At 37.6% G+C, this 22,292-nt stretch overlaps 1 protein-coding gene across 5 annotated transcripts in view; it reads right to left on the bottom strand.

Annotated features, from left to right (window-relative positions):
- PTPRK (protein tyrosine phosphatase receptor type K) overlaps positions 1-22,292 on the bottom strand; it is a 296,457-nt gene that overhangs the window by 47,230 nt on the left and 226,935 nt on the right. For all 5 annotated transcript variants that reach the window (XM_054279018.1, XM_054279017.1, XM_054279019.1 and 2 more), the window contains exon 12: positions 20,677-20,713. In XM_054279018.1, coding sequence (XP_054134993.1) covers positions 20,677-20,713 — 37 coding nt within the window. The remainder of the gene's footprint in view (positions 1-20,676; positions 20,714-22,292) is intronic.

Here is a 22,292-nt window from a genome sequence, read left to right as displayed (position 1 = left end):
TTGCAGAGTTAATGCAGAGCTGTGTAATTACGCTGAAGGAAGTAAGGACAGCTTAACTCTTCTCCACCAGAAAAGTACAAACTCTCACCCTGAATGCGAGCTCAAAATACAGAAAATGAGATGAAAAATTTTCTTATATCAAATGCAGTGCTAATAGCATTGTAGATGGAATCAAAAGATGGAGGAAATGAAGAAGAGAAATAGTTTTTCCTTTATTCTTTCCAAAAAACCAAGCCCATACAAATTAAAGCTTCTATAGTACTAAATCTAGCCTTTGGTAGCAGCCATCAGTTGTTCTTTGCCATTCACAATGGTGAAAGGTGAGAAAATAAGCAGAAACCCTCCAAGAAAACAAATGGTTAATTCTTCCTTTGGAGGTGGGTTCTAGTTTTCCCAAACATGCATAGATTAAATTTTATACATACTATATATATATAGTTTATATATAATCTTTAATAGCACCCATCTGTTCTTAGTATCCCAGATTATTACTGTCATGACTGCCAGCCTTCAGTATTTCTTTCCTGTAAAATTTGGTACTTTTTCAAATAGTCAAAAAATAGAGCAAATACATATATATATATATATGTATGTGGATATATATATGTGTGTGTGTGTATGTATATATACTCTGAAAGAAGAAAATATGCTTTTTTTTCACAAGAGTTATATTCTTCCATTTAGAGAAAATTTTCACAGCTTCTTCAGTTCTGTGATACCTTAATGACACGGTGCAGTGTTTGTAGGAGTCCCCTGAGCTGGCTGGGAAGTGCACTTTTTCCTTTTTTTCCCTTTTAAAACCTTCCCATCTGAAGAGCATCCACTCACAGAAAGTTACATGGGTCAAAACTCTTGAGGTTCTTTGGAACTTTTTAGCATTAATAGGTGTCTTAAGCAGCTGGATGGCTGGGAGCAAGAGGGAAAGGCAAATATCCTCTTCCAAACCAGCTGCACATCACAGCAGGCTGCAAGTACTGTCTCAGCCATTACCCTAATTATGCAGTTGCTCCCAAATCTGCTTATCCAAATACATCTGAAAGGTCTTATGTCAGCACTTTAAGCTGAGCCACCTGATTTTGGACTGAAACATCCAAAGCCGTGGTGCTTATCCGTGCTAGTCTACCAGCTGTGATGTGAGGGCAGCAGCCTTTAGCTGGCTAAAAGCTTTGTCATCTTCTGCTAGACCAGCATTTCCAACCAAAATATGTTGCCTAAGCCGTAAACCCTGTGTAAGTCAAGAGCCTCTCCACAGGCTTGTTTACCATATCTGACATCTAGAAATGCAACCATTATGACTCTGCAGCAACATGCAGCTAATGCAATGACAACTGTAAGAAAAACCCACCAATAATCACAGCTCTGGCTTGACTGCCATTGATTATTGAGTTCAGATCAGCACTTGTAAAGATATTAAAAGCCTTTCATACTGTGTCATTGCCTCTCTGTCTATATATTCCTACATTATTAATATGTCAAAGAAACTTTCAAGCACGAAGAAGAGATGGCAGTCCTGCAGACTACAGGACAAAACAAGCCTGCAAGAAAAAAGACAGAGTGTATTTGCCACTTTCTGAACCTTTGGGTCTACTTTTTCACATTTTTCCTTTTAATACTGAAGTTTTGTTGCCTTCAAATCTCAAACTCTAATTAATCTGCCTCATCTGAAAAAAATAGATTTTTTATTATTTCCATTACTCGAGCAAATATTCACACACGACAGTGATGCGGAACCAAGTGTAATAGAGAACTTTCATGACTAAAGATAGATGAACTCTTTATATCTGTTGTTATACTGGTTCGTATAAAATAAAGGAAAAGCAATTTTTTAACTTCACAAAGCACAGGCTATGGTAGAGTACAGTGAGACTGTAGGAAAGGTAGCAATGGGCTGTGCAGTATGCAAAATTAAAAGGTAATTTTCAGTTTGAAAATTACTTTGGTGCCCCCTCAGCTGCTGATGCTTTACACAGGTATAAAGCGTTGGGTTGTTTTTACCCAGAGGATAAAATTTTCTGCTCTGTATCGGATATGCCTTGGGCTGCTGCTTTCTCAGCTAGTTTCTACAGAAAAATGCAATTGTATCAAAGGGAAAACCCTCAAACATATATTTGACAAAAGCTTCAAATTCACACACAAATCAAAATAAACAAAGCCAACTATAACATGCAAATATTGTATTATGATTTATGTAATGGATTGTCAGCAAAGAAGATTACTATTCTGGTATTTATGCTTTAAATCTGGTTTTAGGGTTTTCAGTCAGTTGTGATCTGATTAAAATGTGACTGATTTGGAGGAGAAAATCACCTTAAACTGATGGAGTGCCAAGAACTCTTGCAGATGAGGTGGCAGAAATATCTCTGCTGAGGCCCTGAGCTATGTCTAATAATGACCAAAACCAAATTTGCATCTTAAAATGAGAAAAAAGATTGCATTAAACAACTGACATTAAAACAATGTGCTCTAGTGTTGAGCACACAAGGTAAGACACACCTGTATATACCTCATTTACATTGTTCCTTTGACAAATGTGAATAGCATTTTGAAACACACTGGCCACTCCACACTGTGAGTTCCCATTTATAAGCAGGTATTCCTGGCCATTCAGGGCAAAAATGGCCTTTTTTCTTTTCAAGGAAGGGAAAAACGGCTTTATTCACTGACTAACTTGATATGACTTTAATGAATGGTTCCCTTCAGCTTCTTATTGCTTAAAACCCAAGCAGTGTTATCTATCAGCTTTCTTAGAGACAGATGGACAAAATTGTCAAACTTGGGTTGATGGATTCACCCTCATATTCAAACAGCACCAACACAGGAGATGACTTTCAGATTGCTTGAACAGCTCTCATAAATCAGATGAATTGTCATAGTTTAACCAGTATGTGAATAGAAACATACACCTGGGAAATTAATACTAGCCAATGAATGGAATGGCAATATCTGGTAAGATCTTCTCTTGCCTGATTCTCATGTAATGATAAGTCTAGTAAGTACTACCTGAAAACATTATGCAATCTGACATGATCACGCCTGTTATCTATCAAATATTCAAAAAGTAAAATTAAATACAAAACCGTTTGCATATTTCAAGCATTTAAGAAGCAGAAAGTAGAGAACAATAATGTATTTCTGAAGCAACTATTTAACAACTTGGGGCTACATTAAACTTCATACGAAAACTATAAAAGCCTTTTTATCACTATAACGCTTCAGCAGGACAAAATGCTGGAAAAGAAAAGTAAGAAATTTAAATTAAATCAGTGATTTGTGATTGCAAAATATTGGTTTAAATTGGAGTGGAATTGTATCCCTAGCTACATGAATCTGAGAGATATATGCCAATAAAAAGAGAAGCAAATCCAAATGTGGATCTCTGTGAGTGAAAGAGGTGGCCTATTTATTTCCTTCTTTCCAAAGGCACAATCCAGACCTGTTACAGTTGTTACTTCACACTCTCTAGAAAGTCCATCCCTAGTGCTGGTTAGCAATGGGAACTCCAGAGCAGCCATACATGCTGCCACCACAGAAAACTGCTCTTAATTCTGCATAAATTGTCTGCCTTTTTGTGAGATGGGTGGAAGAGGAAAGCAAACAGTGCAAGTAATCATGACTGAAAGGCACTATCAAATCTGCTTGGAGTCATTTACAGATCAACCTTCTGGGGTCACTGCTGTAAGCCTTCACCTTCAGCTGGAGCAAGTACATCCCTTCCTCCTTCTTACTGTGCACAGAGAAACAGCCAATCAACATCACTGAAATGAGGGAAGTGGTGTTACCTTCTGCTTAACAGAAAATATCAACAAAGATCCTGTCATTTAAGCTACCCTTACCTTTGCCCCTGCTTCACAATCAAATAATTACTGTCTCAAAGTACTGCACTACTTTTACTCTTGATGTTTCTGTAAAGGTGTTTAAGCCTGTATACCTTTTCATAATCTTAAAGAAATTATCTATAAAAGTAACCTCTACTGATCAAATGAAAGAACCTAAATCAGATTAAGCCTAAAGATATACAAAGTAATGACTAAATTTCCACGTCTGTTTACTTTTCAAAAAAGTTTTACGACCATGGTGAACTGGTGAGCACAGTTTTTAAAACTAAAAAAAATGCTCCAGTTTACTTCAAATATTATAAATACTCTTTACATTCAGTTACTCTCTTGAGACCTGGCAAATCAAACATCTCTATATGCATTTGAGAGCAGGACTTCTACAGAAATCAAGGGGGTTATGCCAGGATGAACAAAAAAACCACTTTTCAATCACTCTTAATGGAAACTACCAAACGAAAAGCCTTATTTCAAGATTCTGTCTTTTCCTTCATGGAACATAGTGAACAAAGATGCCAATTTAAGGACTATCAGTTTACATAAAAGCAATACTTACTGAAACATTTTTCATCAATTAGTTAAAGGCATTTGCTTTAAGTTTCCAGCAGAATCATATGCAAAAAAGTCTTATTTTCAGACATTTACAGCAAAATGCATTTATGCCCACTAACAAAAAAATGCCTTATTAAACATTCATAGATGTTGCAGGTATTTATTAAATCAGTTTTTTCACCAGAAGATATTTTTTTATATAATATCAATTTTCACTCTGTTTATTGAACACTTGCAAAGCCTCTTTTAAGAAACACGAAATATTTTACTGAGCAACAAAACACTAAATTTCATTCTCATACACTCACTGACTTAACAATGTTCACTTAGTGAATACAAATTCTAAACAAGTTTCATCACATTGAAGCATCTTACACTAATCTTGACTTTTGGCAAGGATATAAAGCACCATTAATATTCAAGAAATTTTAATTACAAATGCTGATTGTGACAGCAGCAGCCAAATCAAACAATTTTTTTTGAGAAAGGCAAATAATTGTCATCTCATCACTCCAGAAGAAATAGCTCTCTATGCTGGCATGTACAAATATCCTTCTCCCATAAAACTTCCACTATGTCTGTGCTGCTGCAGGTGGGTAACAACTTTAAAGAACTCCTGCTCAGAGTTTTGCAGAGACCTTTTTCACATGCTTGGCTTATCAAATACTTTAGCAACAGATTATGCCATCTTGGATTTCATTCCTGTCTTCACCACTGGATCAGGGAAGATTACAGCTGAGATTAGGCTGAGTTAGGTTCATAGCTGGGTTATCCCTCCCTCTTCAAACAGGGCTCCTTGTACTTCCAGCCGCAAAGAAACGAACAGAAATGGTTTGAGAATAATTTCTAAGGATAAAGAAGTCTTTTCACCTGAGCTAATACATTAAAAATTTCAAGAGGGATGTAAGCAAAACAGCAAGAGAGTAGTAAACTGAGACTTTTCAGGGAGGCAGAACTCAAGGAATTTGGGGGAAATGCAAGTGTGGAGTAGCACACTCTGGGAATTACAGTTTTTCTCCTTTTCCCACAAAGGCCCTGTTATTAAATTCCAGTTAGACTGAGGTATCTGTCAGGAAAAAATAAGCAGTTCATTCCCCTGTGCCCATTGATATCTTTTTCCCAAAGTTAAAGCTAATGAAGAATTTCATTAATATGAAACTCCAGAACACCAAATTTGAATCATCACTGTAAACCTAGAAAAGGGAAGGAATTTTACAGAAAATTCCTCCATTCTCAGTGGAAATATAATATGCTGAAAAGCATGACCAAGAAGTCTAAGCATTGTTAAGGAATCTGTCTGGCTGTGGATGGAATAAGGATAAGTCTGACTGAGGTGCAGTAAACCTTCCTCACTGGAGTAGTTAGGGTGCTATGCTTTCAATTTGTGACTAAAGCAGTGCTGATAACATTGTTTAATCTATTGTTGAGCAGTGCTTGCACAGCATTGAGGCTTCCTCATTTCTCACACTGCTCTAAGGGGCATCCCATGCCATGTGATGTCATGCTCAAATAAAAACTACAAATTCCATTTTTCCAAAGCTTGGAGATTGTCTGGGTGGGGGACTGGGTGTGGGAGGTAGTGAGTGACTGCCTTTGTATCCTTTTTAAAATAAAAAATTAATCCTTTTTTCACTTACTGAACCATTCTTAGCTCACAGGTTTTATTACTTTCCCTCTTGTGATTCTCTTTCCCATTCTGCTGGTGAGCAGAGAAGCTGACTGGGTGCTTAAATGCTGGTTGGAGTCAATTTTCTACCCTCCAAAAGGTACCCAAAAAGGAAAGAAAAAAAATGTGACAATGAAAATTGTTCAAAATCTTAAAAAAAACCAACAAAAACCCCACAGAAGAAATCCAAAAGCTACTTACACTATTGTCCATTTATATTTTGGTTGGTTGTCCAAAAACAAATAAGTCATTTCTTCTTATTAAATTAAGACATATTTATAATGCTCTATTCAGTTAGTTACTACACTGTAATTGGCATTGCATCTCTCCTTCTAGTTGAACCCTTAAAAGTCCTTTCAGGTATTAATTTGAGACAGAGCACTCTTATTTAATAGCTGAAAGAGTGGAAACAGAAAATAAACAAGCCTGGGGATAACAAGGATCTCACACTTGAGCTATAAGTGTTTTCAGATAAAGGTAATGTTTGGCATAACTCTTACTTTCCTCAGCATCTCTTTTCCCCTTCCTCACTCTGCTGCTTTTCCAACAAGGTAAGATAAGGTCATACCATGTTTAGCAACCTTCAAAAAGCAGCCCATACTAACTGGCACTTTTTCGCACTTTTTTTTTTTGCTATACCTCTCTTCCCACCCCCTCATTTTTTTCACACAGTAGTTAAGGCAGTTAAAGATTAAATCATTTGAATGTCAGACTTGAAAGGTAAAATACTCCAGTTTGCTACAATTTCTTTTCTCTATAGCAAGTGAGGATGAATGAAAAGGGAATAAATGACACAGTAGTCCTTTCATACCCCCTTCTTCTTTCAAGAGCATTCCTTTTTATTTCCCTCACTTTCAATTCAACCCATTCACAAAGGATTAGCATAACACATCTTTTTATGCTTGTAAGGGTTACAGCTGTAATCGCCTCACCTCATCCCTTTACTTAGAAATCCTGTCTCCAGAGGAGTAATTCGATTACTCACAACAATCCAACTTTTGCCTAACCAAATAGGAGTTCATTATAATGCTGTGCTGCTTCATCAGTTTACTATGAGTGGATGGGAAAAAATATAGCAAAATGAATAGCTGGTGTGAAAGGAAGAAAGCAATTGTCGGCTAACAAAAGGCTACCAACAAAAGGCAGGATGACAAGCAGAAATTCTAAGTCCCATGGGCAAGGTAGCCCCCAAACTACTAATGACCTGTAGCTTTTAGAAGTCTTGGGTTTCAAATAGGTGTGAAAACTTTGTAAATTGATGAGAACACCTGAGTGCTTCAATCTGACTAGTCTTTACCAGGTACTGGGCAAGTGTGGGTAAAAACCTGAGGGAGAGCTTTTCCACCTGCTGAAGAATCACCATCATCTTCTGTCGGTGAAAAAGATATTCATGCTACTCCTTACAATGGCTTTTCTTGTCCTTTTCTTCTAAGATTCAAAAATGTACATGAAGTAATCTTGGCTGCATACTGCTTCAAAGTAAAATTAGTACTATCCTTAGCAACTGACAGTGGATAAGGATAAAAGAAAATATAATAATGAAGACAACTGGCATCTCCAAATGACTTCAGTTGTCCACATGCCCACAAGCACAAATCTAAGAAAAGTTCATGCTGATTGTGGCACAGAAGGACAGCACTTGGGGCAGAAGAACAGATGCCAGGACCATGCCTTCTATTTAGAAGTAGAACATTTTATTTTATTTTGTATTATTTCTGTAGAGTGATTTAAAGTGCCCAGATATAATGAGGCAAGTTCTCAAGGGCAACATTTGTTTTGCCAAAGGTTTAGGAGCATTAGGATACAGCTGACAAATCTTTAGCTGTTAGGCTGGCTTAGGTTGGTTTTCAGCTTTTGGAGCCCAAAACTATCTTCTTGACCTTTATTTTTACAGATTCCTAAGGATTTCAACACAGCATATGGGTGGCATTAAGGGCATTAAAGATTTATAAATTCACATCATCATTATAAAAACATACAAAGTCCGAAATATACTTGGGGTTAAATGAAATACATGTATTACTCATGGTCAAATTAAATATTGATGTGTTCCCGTCTGCATTAAAAAGAACCAAAGAAAACATTTTTTTTACAGTAGCCATATGAAGAAAACATTCCAGATAAGAAGAAAGCAGTTCACTGCATTTACTTGAGTCTGATTTGTTTTTAAGCTGGAATTTCTTTTTACTTAAAGTTGCTGCTCTTTTACATTCTTCTAGGCAGTTAACCTTTATTGCGATGTGTGTGTACTTTACAGTGACTGGAAATCAATAATAATTTTGATACCAAGCCCTTTTTGTCTTGAAAAACTTATAATATCCCTAAGACAGCATATTTCTTCAATACTACTCATGGGAATTTACTAATAATTGCACTGTTAGATGTGAGTGGAGAAATTGAGTACGTGATGTAAAAGCCAAACTTTAAAATGAAAGAAAGTCCTCAGAGCACAGGAAAAACTATCAGCTATTGTTATTGTGCAAATTTTTGTTCAACATATACACGACTGCAATAACCATGTTCACTCTACACAGGCAAAGTATCTGTATTCTTTCTCTTTATTCCATAGTTAAAAATCAGAGAAATGCAATTCCCCAATAAAGATCTCTTACTCTGATCCTAATGAGACTTCCAGTTCCAAGAGAGAAATCTACAGCTGCTCAGAGAGATGGAGCAAGATCCAGAATCCAGCCTTGAATCGATAAGACTCCTCAAAAAATACAGCAAATTGTTCAGGTACACGAACACACATTTCGTTTTGCTTCCTGAAACTTTTTGATTCACCATGGTTTATTTGCTGAAACTGAATTTACAATACTAATTTTTATATGGGCATGTCATTTAAGAAATTAATAACCCTGTTTGCAGAAAAGCAGCTCTGATACACTGCGCAGAGAGCTCAGGCATGGTTAGGCAATGCTGCATATCCTGATGGAAACTAGACCTTTCTCTTCAATAGCAAGCTCTCACAAGAAAAGTTGAAATACCTTACATTAAACTGGCCAGTAATAATAATAAAATGGAAAAGAGAGTGGAAAGGCCTCAGTAGAAATATGAAATCATGCATTATTGCAAATGACCTACCCCAAATCAGAAAAACACACTCCAAGTTGCTTAACCAAGATAAAAATATGTTGTGGAACTGTAAATATCACAAGGCAGCCATCATGCTTACAGATAGAAGACTGGATAGTGTTCGTTAGGGTTATAATTTTTTTCTCTTTGCTGTAAAATAGCTAGTTAGACACTTAATAAGGAGTCAAAAATTACAAGTTCACAAAATGAATGTGACACAAACACCAGCAGAGTACAAAAATAATTGAGAATATCTGATCTCAAAAAAAATTAATTTAAAACACAATAGCCAGTACAAAGCTGACAAAAGAAATGTATATTATATCTGCACTTAGCTTCCAGTTTAGGGATGTTTTATTTATGCTTCTGTCTTGAACACTTATACCACAGTGTTAATTGGTTCTAACTACCTTAGGTAGCTACATCTTGAGAAGAAAGAGAAAAAGATAAGACTTACAGTCAGCTTATTCTTCATGATTGTATTTCCCCTTTACCCTAACAAATGTTAAGACAATTTGTTGCTAATCCTACATTTCTTCTTATGTCATCTCCAGCTATGGCAATGACAAAATTTGGCTTGATGAAATACTTCAGCATTGGGTAAGAATCAAGAAGCTTCCATACATGGCTGAATGGAGTATGCAGTACAGCTGATATGTTTTGCTTTGGCAAGAAGTTCAAGCAAGCAAGTAAAATGTGGAAGGAATTGAAGATATTTTGCCATCAGATAAAAAGCAGCTGTCACTTGATCTTAGAGTTGTGAGAAACTAGTCAAGCGTCTTGTTCATCATAAGATGTTGGACACGTCCTCAGTTTTAACAAATTTTGTAGCAATCAGGGCTCCCTTGTTCTGGCAGTATGACCCCACCTCAGCAGTGACATGAGCTACATCCTGCAATCAGGTCCCTATTTCAGGTCCACTGTGTAGGCCCAGCTATTCACAACGCGCTGGTTAACAAGTTCACTCACCACCTCTACGGGCCAGCTGTGGCAGGCAAGGCACTGCACTCTCACTGTAAGCTCAGGCAGCAGTAGCACCTGCCCAGCTGTTCCTCTTCTCCTCCAAGCTATAGGCATTAGTTCATGCAAAAGCCTGACAACTTGGTTCAGGTCCACTGCAACAGCACTATGTGCCTACCATCGATCACATTATGTTTTGACTTATTCAAGAACCACACACCCCACTGCCAGCAAAGAAAATTGTTCTACCTAAGTATATGTTTGCACTCATCTAAATAGTTCAAAGGACCATTCAAGGGAATGGGTTACTAAAAAAAAAAAAAAAAAAAAAAAAAAAAGGTGTAAAAGATTTGTACTTCCCAAAACAATTTGGAAAAATACTTCCTGACGGTTCTGTTTTGGGGGTAGATTTTCACAGTCTAAATTTCACCACTACTAAAGGGACATCCAGGAAGTTGTTGCTCAATACTCTACATGCATAAACTGAAAAACTCACTTTCTGAGTCTGAGAAAACTACAGTTCTGTTTGAATTAAATCTGCATTAGTAAAGCTATTTGATTTGGCTCAGCAAGATGATGTCTCATAATATATGCTGAGTAAGCAATATGCTTTTAATACAAAGGCAACCAAATTATCAGATTTCAAATTTGGACAAGCATGTAATGAAATTCAGTTTTCCATGAGCAGCAGCTGAGTGAGCTGTGGTTCTTTGGGTTGCAGAAAAGAAGGCTCAGGGGGACTCCATCATTCTATACAACTATCTGAAAAGAGGTTGTAATGAGCTGGGAGTGGTCTCTTCTCCCAGGTAACAAGTGGGAAAGTGACAGAATGGCCTCAATTTGTGCCAGGGGAGGTAGTTGTATTGGGCACTAGGAAAAATTTATTTACTGAGAAGGTGGTCAAGCATTGGAACAGGGTGCCCAGGGAGAAACGGTGGAATCACCATCCCTAAAAGTGTTCAAAAAAATCTGCAGATATGACTCGTGGGACACAGTTCAATGGGTTGAAATCTTAGATATTTTTACCAACCTTAACGTGACTGGTCTCTCAGTTACTAAACTGCCAATGACCTATCATAGAGAGAGGTTTTCTAAATTATGTTCAAAAGCAAAATAAGAACTTGGTAGATTTATAAATATGCAGTGAGTGCTGCAAACAGTCAGTAGCCCTTCCCATCTCAGCGTACAGCATGATCTAGGCTGAAACATGTAAGCAGTTGGTAGCAGCCATGGCACATTCCACAGTTCAGGTTACTGATCAAAAATCTTATCTAACCACAATGGTTAATGTCTGACTGCTTTCATGGGGACTTTGAGCATATATTCCTCAAAAGACAGTAACCTGAAAAATCAACCTTCTTATCTGATATATACAGCAGAATTTTCTGTAAATGAATGAGAAGGAAAGGAAATACACATCTTTATATCAGAAGAGTGTTGGATGGAAGGGACACTGTCATCTAATGCTATCTGAGCCCACTGTAGAACCTTGGGGGTCTCCAACCAGATTCTGTTACACTCATTACAACCCTCTGGAATCTGCCATTCAGACAGTTCTCAATCCGCATCACTGTCCACTCATCCAGTCCTGAGTTTGCCAATGAGTATATTGTGAGACAGTGTTGAGGTAGGTAACATCTGCTGCTCTCCCCTTAACCATCAAGGTAGTTGCTTCATTGTAGAAGGTTGGTCAAGCATGATTTACCTTTAGAGAATCCATGTTTACTACTCCTGATCATTCATTTTCTTATCATTTATGTGGAGAGAGGGGTTCCATCACCTTTCCAAGGACTGAGGTGAAGCTGACTAGACAATACTTCCCTGGGTCCTCCTCCTTGCCCTTTCTGAAGACTGGGATGACATTTGCTTTCTTCCAGTCCTCAGGTACCTCTCCTGATCTTCATGACCATTCAAGATGATTATGAGTGGCCTAGTCCTTCTTATTGTCTTTTAACACCCTTGACCAGATTTAATTCCTTGACCTTCCTTGTTTCATTTCAACTTACTCAGATGGCCTGTCTATATTCATTCCAAATGGCCTGACCATTTTTCCATCTCCTGTGTATTTTCTGCTAATGTTTGAGTAATGACAGGAGTTCTTTATTCACGCATGCAGGTCTCTTGCTCCCTTTGGCAGATTTCTTAGTCATTAGGATGCATCGTTCTTGAGCCTGGAGAAATGGCAAATTCAGGAACACAGTAGCATGAGGGAATACAGAGAGTGATTGTGACTCCTGTTTTCCATCAGTACATGAGGAGCTGATTTCATTGTCCCAGGAAGACTCACATTTTCATGATTCTGTGAAGTGTGCAGATGTAACATTTTTGCTACCATATTCACATTTACCATACGCTGCCATTCTAATTTTATTTGAATGTTATGATGGCATAAGTACCCATTCTTCACCAGAGCAGGAAGTCTTCCAATTTAATTTCCCACACTGTGAAAATGATGACACATAAGTGAGGGTTTACCTTAAACTTACCCATTAGCCACCTCATTATGCTGCCTCTGAGCTTTACACTGCATTTCAACTGCCCATATAAATCAGTTTTGGGCAATCTGTTTTCCAGCATAAGAAGCAGGTCTGGCATAACTGGATGTCCTATAATCTTGCTTCAGTGCTGACAATGTGACAGCAATTTAGGAATGTATTATTCAGGGCAGTATCCTGCAGTTTTATGGCAGGAAGGGCATGAGAGTAGTGCATCAGAAATGGTTTGGATACTAAATGTGGAGATGACAAAATGCCCAAGTTTTGTAGCCATACACAGAGTGACAGCAACTAATGTACAATAGATATTTACTTTTATTTGAACCCCAGATGCCTCTTTATTTCAGACATGTTGCTTTAACCTCCTAAATACTTTATTGGCTTTTGCTCTTCCCTGCATGCCTTTGCTATTAACTCTGGTGTTTTCAAAAAAGTATGCTGGTGAAGTAGCATTGCTGTTCTCGCAAATTTCAGTAGTGTAGCATCAGCACAGACTACTGCCTCAGGATATTTTCCACCACAGCAAGTTTAGAGCAGGACCTCTTTTTCCCCTGTACTAATGGCCTGGCCAATCTCTTGGCAGAGGGGCTGAAACAGTCAATAATATGTAGTCTGCTTACATATGTTTGAGTAACCAATACTCAGTCATCAGCAAAGAGCAAGTAACACAAGTCAGGAGATATGGGACCTCTGACTTAATGCTCAGGTTAAATAGTCTGGCATCTATATGGTACTGAATGTGGTTATCTTTCCTGTTAACTCAACAAAGCAGATGTTAAACAGAAATGTCAAAGAATGAAATGTATTTTGTGACCTCTTTGACAGTAAAGGGTTCTGGAAGTACATACTGATCAAGAACCTTCATCACTGTGCAGCATGGAGTATATTCCCCAATCCTTTCCAAACTGCTGAATTCACACAAAAGCCTCCAGACACTTTCTAAGTTGACAGCATTGAAAACCACACACAGGACTGTAATTCTGTTCCCTATGCTTTGAATTCACCTGGCCACAAAAATTGTTCTAACATTGTCCGTAACTACCTTCTGCTGTGACAGACAGATGTGTGATAACCACATTATTTCTAGAAAGATCATCCTGCCTACAAGGTCCATCTGCAAGCCCTTCAGCTGGCATCTTTCCAAAAATAGACTAGTTAGTACACAACTTCCCACTAGAGCAGAAAGCAGCGTGAGCTCCTGAACTTCAGAGCCATCATCTCCTTCTGCAACTGACAAAGCATCAGTCTCTGTATTTGAATAATTTGGCAGCAGTGCCAATCAACCATACTGGCTTGCTCTACAACACATTGGAGTGTTTAGGAAGCACTACTACACTTGGCAATGCTGCTCCTTGCTTCTAGATGACTTTCTGTAGAACTTCACTTAGAGTTCTGTCAGAGATGACATGCACATAGTTTAATAAACCTTTGTAAAGTTCGTGACAAAAAAAGGTGGGACTTCTTTCCATTTAGTTAAAAGTGTTCAATCAGATACAGAGAAACGCGGTGTCGCTGATTTCAGGGTCTTAAACTGTATTAATGAAAGTAAATAAGCACATTTCTGATTTAGATGGTGCTGAATTTCTTCTGCGTTCTTTGTGCACCATTCTTCTCTGATGTAAAGCTCTTGTGTCCTTCCTGTCCAGGTGCACAGTGAGCAGCCTTACTGCTCAAATATGTTTTGTCTTCTATTCAGAATATCTCAGTGTTAGGCAGCTGTTAATGCAAGAATGAATAATTGCTAAGATTACTTCCTCTGTGGTAAGATGTTGCATACTGTCTATGCTGACATGCTTGCCAATGTAAAGAAAGTGTCATTCTGGCTGAAGAGTACAGTGTACATATAAACACAATTTACAATTCCTGGAGACCGTTTTCTCCTTCTTTCTTGAAAAGAGTGCTGTCCCTTCAAAGGGCTGCTCTTCTTTACAGTACACATGAGCCAAATTCTTGTCGCTCCGAGGCTGAACACGCACATGAGATGCCTGTGACAGGCTGATAGAGGCAGCAATCTCTGCCTGATCTGCCTCACACACTCTTCAACTCGAGGCAATGCAAAAAGCCATTTCAGCCAATGGTAGAATTAATCACAATAGAAAATGAAAGTATACATAGGCTGCCTGTGTGAAAAGGGGTTAATGTGACCAGTCCTATCAGGGGGTGATAGAATTTACCTTCTCTAAACACTTGTAATTTTACAATGACCCAAAGAAGGTAAACACATTAGAAAAGACAAATGAGAGATGGTGAAAGAACAGTAAGAAAGAGGAGCTCAAATATACCCTTCCACCCAGCAGTATTAGCAAAGGGTACTTTTAAATGCATGTCTATTATATGCAGAATTAAAGATTTTCAATTGCAGTTAAAAATCTAATGAGCTTTGTAAAAACTCTCAATTTCTAGCTTTATGTCTCCATATTCTCTGCAATGGATGCAAAACACTCAATGCCCATATTCTGATTAATGAAATATTAATAATAGGTGAAGAGACCTAATAAACCAGGCATAAAAAAATAAAAAAGCATATATGCTAGGATGCTGATCCTTGTAATGTATCAACATTTTCCCTCTAATATTTAAATATAAACTAGAATACGCTACCAGAATTCTTCTAAAGTTCTTATTCCTTAGGAAATCTTTAAGTTCACTAAGATTTTTATCTTTGTGCATACATGAAAATACTCACATTATAGGTTTTGTGTCTGGAGGTGTCCCTCTCTTAACTGTTTTTTTAATAACTATCATCAAATATTCCATCAAGGGGTCACACCATTTTTTATTTACAACCAAAGGTATTACTTATCAGAACTAGCAGATGTGGTTGCTTGGTGAGCTACTGCAATTTCATACACAAAAGAGAAAAATATGCCATGCTAATGTTCTGTTTCCACCTTTGGAAAGCTCAGCAAGTCAACTAAATTCTCCTCTTTGAGTGATAAAAGGCATTATGCAAAAGACCACTGAAGTTTAAACATATTAAATGCTTTTCCTATGAATGAGTGAAAAAAAATGCTGTGACTTATGAAACACCTGCGTTCTTCTCTATATTGCCACTTGGATCTCCAGCTCCTATTGGGATGGTACAGCTCAAAGTCATTGTCGCAGCATTGATCCAAACATAAAAACAACAGTGAGAGAAAATTCCTTTCAGATGCATTTAGCATCTGACATATTCCCTTCATTTGTGCATTAATTGGTAACAGACATTTTTGAGCATCCTGCAACAGGAGGTGATTTAACTTTCACAAATTTCCCTAAGAGCAGAAACATCATCAGGAGCAATTTCAAGGAAATAATTATGGTCTAGACAGATTTATGACTTCTAAAGACCTAATCCAAAGCACATTAATGTCAGTGGAAGGACTCCCATTGACATCAAAGGCCTTTGGATCAATCCCCAACTGCTGTGGGAATGAATTCAGAGCAGTAATGATGGTGGACTAAATGCACACTTGGAGTTGAAATGTTACCACCCAGACCTCTTTATTCCTCAAATCAGATTAAAAAGTAATTTTCTGCCATTTCACAATTACTTCCAGATGCGCATCATCTCAAATGGCATTTTCATCCATCTGTATGAACCAAACATGCATAGAGATAGAGAGGTTCTATACTGTCTGAACTAATAACACAAATGAAAACCACGAGGGAAAATAATGTTGGAATTGATGAAGTTCTTGTTTTAAATGTGGACTGAGAAACACTGGACTTCATTTATTCTCTCTAACTACTTTGTGATAGAGCTGCCAGGTTCACCACTTCTTTATTTACTGCCACAGTAGATTTCTTCTAATTAAATTTTCAATATTTTTTTCTAGCCTACTAAGCAAAACAAAAGAATACACACGAATCAGTGTTAGCCTCAAACTGGCAGCCTGAAAACTGTCAAAAATGTCAGCTTCGGATACTCTGCTTTATAACAGCTCTGCTGTCCCTTCTGTCCTCTTAAATGTATATTTACATGGTAAATAATTTGAAACATCACTGTTCTCTCACCATGTTAGTCCAGTTTCACTCCCTTAGCAGTCGGTAACATTTTAGACTGTAAAATGAAATGCTGATGTTGTGTGTGAGTGGAAACCCATTCAAAGTTTCACACAGTCAAACTCAGCTCCAGGATATGACAGATCAGTCACCAGCATCATCTATTACTCTGAAGTGCACACACCTGCTATTTACTTCAGTTTATCAATACTTTGGTTAGGCAGGTTTGGTTATCATGTATTCATTCTGATATGTGCATGCTATGAACTACTCAATGGTCTCAAGTTTTGCCAGGACGTCTAAATTAGACAATAGGAAAAATTTCTTCATGGAAAGAGTTGTAAAGCATTAGAACAGGCTGCCCAGAGAAGTGGTAGAGTCACCATCCCTGGAAGCATTCAAAAAACATGAGGGTATGGCACCTGTGGATGTGGTTTGGTGGTGGACATGGTGGATAAGTTGACGGTTGGACTTGGTGATCTCAGGGATCTTTTCCAACTTTAACAGTCCACAGTTGAAATCTGCCTTACTAAGCTAGTATTAGGAAGTTCAGGACTTTCTTTAGGAAATGATATATAACAGATTTTTTTTTTTTATCAAATAACACATATTTCCTAACTCCATCTTTCCATTCCTATTGAATATCTGACCTGTTATCTCATCCCCTGCACTCTTCTCTGCTCTTCAAAAACAAGATTTTTTGTTTATCCTTCTTCACTTACTATGTGTGGGAAACCAGATTATTAGCGACTGGGTAATCCTACTATCCAGATTCAAAAATTAACAAGGTATTGAACAATTCAATGTTATTAGGGGAAAAAAATACACTGGTCATTGGTTACTGAGAGTTTCTGGATGAGAAGGGGATTCAGCTAAACAGAGGAAGGCAGTATAGGTTAACAGTGTCCAAGGAATTAAAATTGTTCATACTTAATATATTTTCTGGGCTATATCTCCAACTGGAAATGGTGCTTTAGGTATGCTGTACTTACCACCTGTGGTACAAGGAGTTATTTTTAACATTGTTTCAACTTGCTTTCCTCAAGAATCAAAGCTTATGCAAACAGACTGTGTACATGTCTGTAACATTTCATATTCCCTCATCACATCTAATAACTTGGCCTCGCCAATTGGTTCCACTGTGCAGAAGGGCAAAAGTTACTCATTAAGCTCCTACAAGTGCCATGGAAGTAGGTGCCTAGAAAAAGGGTCAATCCTACTGTTAGTCTAATCAAGGACCATCAAAGAATCACTGGCCTTCATCCTTCAGCTGCAAGTACTCAGGAAGCTACTTTTTAAATAGGGGCTGCTCCAGTATTTTGTACCACGAAAAATTAATTCAGTGTATTACAGTACACCAGACACTAGTATGTCCCTCTGTTTACTCAAAAGCATTTTTTCAAGGCACACCAAGAAGGAGCAGCAACATTCTTTAGTCATGATTTGGCACCATCTTTCAGATGATCTGACACTTCCGTGCATTTGTTATCAGAAGCACATGACAGCACTGCACCTGGAACATACAGACCAAAAAAGTCCAAGTGCTTCAATTTAAATTTGTTGGCTTCTGTTAGTTTAACACCAATAAACAAAGTATTCCATCAATTCCCAAAGGTAGAAGGCAACCTTGGAAATCATAGGAGTGAAACCCATAATGCATTAAAATACACAGAAAGCATGCTGCCAGGGAATTGTCCCCCCTCCCCTCCAAAAAAAATTAGTTAGAGATTAATTTCTCCAGCACATTGCTGTCATATTTTTTTCCATCTTTACGTCTTATTGGTGTGAATATTCACAGTAGATAAAGCAGATCCTCAAACAAGATAGAAATAAGAAAGTAACTTTGCTGGTAATACTGAACTTCACTACCAAGGAGATTTTGTCTTAATGCACACCTTTTCTGTTGTTCCTCCCTACTCCCTTCCAACACAGCTTTTTAAAATTTTTAATGTCTTTTCAACACGTTCAAGGCAAAATTCAGTTTGGCCACCTGTAGGCTGCTTCAAGTCACAAGACATGACACAGAACTACACACTACATTTATAATGGAATACATAGTTTAGACAATTTCCCAGATTTTAAACAGGTAAGTTTGCTTTACTGGAGTGCATTAGGTAAGGTGAGACAGTCCCTTTTTCCTATGAAAATATCACAAATATAACCAGACATTTCCTACACCAATAATTCAATGTGATCTTACACACTACAGAAAACCAAACAAACAAATCAGGGCAACCAGATGAGCATACACATAAACCAGTATATTAAGTATACTTTTCTTCAAATATAACATATTATGGTATTATTATTATGATGAAAACATGGGAAAAATCAGTATGAACTGTGAAAAAATACTTTAGCATACCAGCATAACTCATTTGAGAAATGTGAATGTACATAATGTGTACACAACGTACACAATATGACTCTGAAATGATTGTTCCTTATTAAATATATTCTTGCAGAGGAAGAGAAAGCATTTGTTCCTAGTGTTGCCTCCCCCTTCAATTCACAGCCATCAATTAAAATAAGTCAGAGAAAACATTGGTTTTTAGGTCCATTTTCAAGGAATTTAGCACTGATATATCAGGCAACTCAGTTACTTCAGGGAAACCAGTCTTCAATCAGAGTGTCAAGGGCAATATATAAGGCACAAAGGTAACAAACCTCATACTTATTTTGCCTTTCTTTCAGACTGCAGCCATCAGGGGGAATGTGACTGTTGCAGCAGAGGAAGGTGTATAAGCAACCGCCAAGGGGTCTCTTGCTACCACGAACATTGCTTTGAGATTGAGGGAATGCATGTGGTTAAGCAAAAAATAATTTCCTCATCTGACAGATGAATTCCCCTCCTGTTTTATTATTACTATCCAGAAAATTTATGATGAGAGAGACCATTGTTTTCCCCTTCCACAGTCCTGCAATATTTTGAGTTATTTCTGAGCCTTTCAAACTCTCCCTAGGCCCAATACTAGTAATACATGCTTGAGGTGCATAAATAATTTTTTATGCAAATACATTTTAATTCAAACATTTAATATTGCCAGGTAAACATAAGAAAAATAATGCTCATATACTTTTTACAGAAGACTTAGCTCATGGTTTTAATTTCCTATTCATATTAGCATACCTCACGATGAAAATGCTAACACATATTAAGAAGTACATTTTTTTTCTGGTTTCTCAAGAAAACATTTGATTGCTACCATCTCATTAGAGACATTACCTTTTCATTTGAACAAGATTTAAATTGAGGGAAGTTATTGAAAAAATGGGGCTTATGTGCCTCTGCAGTACTTTAATACCTGATTCCTCCTATCTAAAGTTTTTTTATGCTGAATATCAATATGCAATTAGAAAGAGACAACATAAGTGCTGGGCCTCTGCACAAGACTCTTTGGGCATTTGTAAGCTCCTTGCTTGTTTAGCTGCCAGAGTCTATCAAGCAATTGGCATAATCAAGCCACCAAAACGAGTGGCTATAAATACAGCCAAAGCAAGAGATAACAATAACAGAACAACCAAGTCCTCGTTTGAAGATGAAACAACGTTTTTGAGTGAGCAGTATGTGATTAACCTGCTGTACATGGGGTCAACATGATTTATTCTCACAGCTATGCAGTCAGCCTTAGTCCTGGAACTCACTTGCTGTCAGAGAGGAGCTTTTCTCAAATCAGCCCTCTCCTACGTCTCGCTAACACTTGGAGCTCTTACTTAGGAAAATTAACTGTCATGTCCTTCATTTAAATTGTTTCCACCCCTGCTTGAAAATAATTGTTAGTCTAACAGACAGTTTACCCATGTGCACTTTCTTCTCTCCCGTCCATCTATCTGCTGCCTGCAATGCTTCAGCACTCTAAAAGCAGACCTTGAAAGCCACAGACAGAAAGGGGGAATAAAGAAGTGTCCTTATTTTGTCAAAATTCTGTGTATTGCTGGAACAGTACTCTCTTGGCTCAATACCAAAGAATAAAAAGCAGCAGACCATTACATTTTAACACAATTGAGTGGCTCAAAATAGAGGGATAGTACTGGCTTTGCTTTGAACCTTTAATAGCAGCACCACAATTCATTTAAAAAGCTACTTTGTGTGTGGGGATGAACCTCTTACCTTTTGTAGCTATTCGAACACACTGAGTTTTGGTTTCCTGTTAAGGAAAGAAAAGTAAAGAAAATAGTCAGATCAAGGGCTTTTTCTTGTCCTCCCCACTCCATACATTCATCTTAGATCTACTGATCAGCTGGTACAACCCAATGAATTGGCTCAGGGCTCTGGGCTTAGCAGGGGTGGAGGCTGGGGAATTTTGTCTTGATTGGAATGTTTTGTCCAGCATGATAATGGGAAGAAAAGGTGTGGGACAGCCCAAATACAGTAAAATTTCAGGTTATTCAAATCTAATGGAAATCATGCCATAAGAATACAAGGAGAGGATGCAGCAGGAGAAAAAGGGAGGAGTGGCGCTCAGATTTATGTCACAGCACAAAAATGCTGAGCTTGTGTTGACTTGAAACAGCACTGTGCAGCAAAGATACATTTGCTCAGCACTGTCTCCAAAATTATGTCTTGCTACATCCTGGCACTCTTAAAGAGTCACCTGAAGCACATGAGCAACACATTCCCTCATGCTTCTGGGTGTGGAATAAGCACAGATGCAGCTCAGATATCCCTCCACACATGACACAGTTAACTACAATCTATACTGTCTGCCCAGGAGACACTGATTTGACAGCAATGTGCTTCAGAAGATGTTGCACATGCAAAAAAAAATTTCTGTGTAATTTACTACTCTCTCCCCTCAAATTTCAAATTGCTGAAGTTTCGTGAGCAATCAAAACAAATTGAATTAAAACAATTTATTTGGTTTTGCACAGTTTGGACAACTTGAACAGACAAGAGTGAATCATAAATGGGATTTCTGACCTTACTGTACAATGCACAGTCATTTTAAAAGAAAACATACTGAAATAGCATAAGGTTGTGTGAGCATAAGGTATTAGATCACTCTAAACAATATTAGCATTTGAAAACATAATAACGACAGTTTCACTCTATAAAATATGCTTACTCTAATCTTCCATCCCCAAATACATCTCCTGGCATCTGTCTCCTCTTGAAGATTCAAAAGCAACAGGTAAAATATGTAGATGCCAGTTTGTAAACACAGTTTGTAAAGTGCTAGCAAAACTCTAAGCTGAGGCACTGTAGGTGTTCAATAAGGACAATTTTTCAATCAAAATGAAAGTCCCACAAAGTTTACTAACATATTCCTACCCATTCTCCCTAGTTACTGGATTTACTTGTCTGTTTCTGTTCAATATGTCTGCGAGGATCAGAGTAACCTCCTCTCAACCCTACATGTACTTCAGAGCCTACTTTACTTCCCTCTGCCTGTTTCAGATCCCACTGGTTTACAGCAAAGCATCTGTTTAAATATTCTGCAGTTCAGATGTTATCTTGCAACCACTAGATCTCTGTCCTGGCAGAATGTAGTGCAGTCCTGTCAAAACCTCCCCCTAAATCCCTGTAGGAACAGAAATTTGATCCAAAGTTTCAAACGTAACAAAGAAATCTGTTTTAGGATTTCACAAACTGAAATCAAGTTTAAGCAAAAAATACTGTGTTCTCTCATTTTCTATTTATCTGTCAAAATGTAAAAGCCAAAATAAATATCTAAATATATTTTGTACTTTCAGTTTACTTTTCACTCCCTTTTTTTTTTTCCCCTC

This window comes from Melozone crissalis, unplaced genomic scaffold (assembly GCF_028551555.1).
Source record: "Melozone crissalis strain CALT ecotype California unplaced genomic scaffold, PUWL_Pcris_2 ptg000027l_1, whole genome shotgun sequence".
Classification (NCBI taxonomy): domain Eukaryota; kingdom Metazoa; phylum Chordata; class Aves; order Passeriformes; family Passerellidae; genus Melozone; species Melozone crissalis.
Note: the sequence above shows the minus strand (reverse complement) of the source record. Positions and strands in the feature narration are given on the sequence as shown.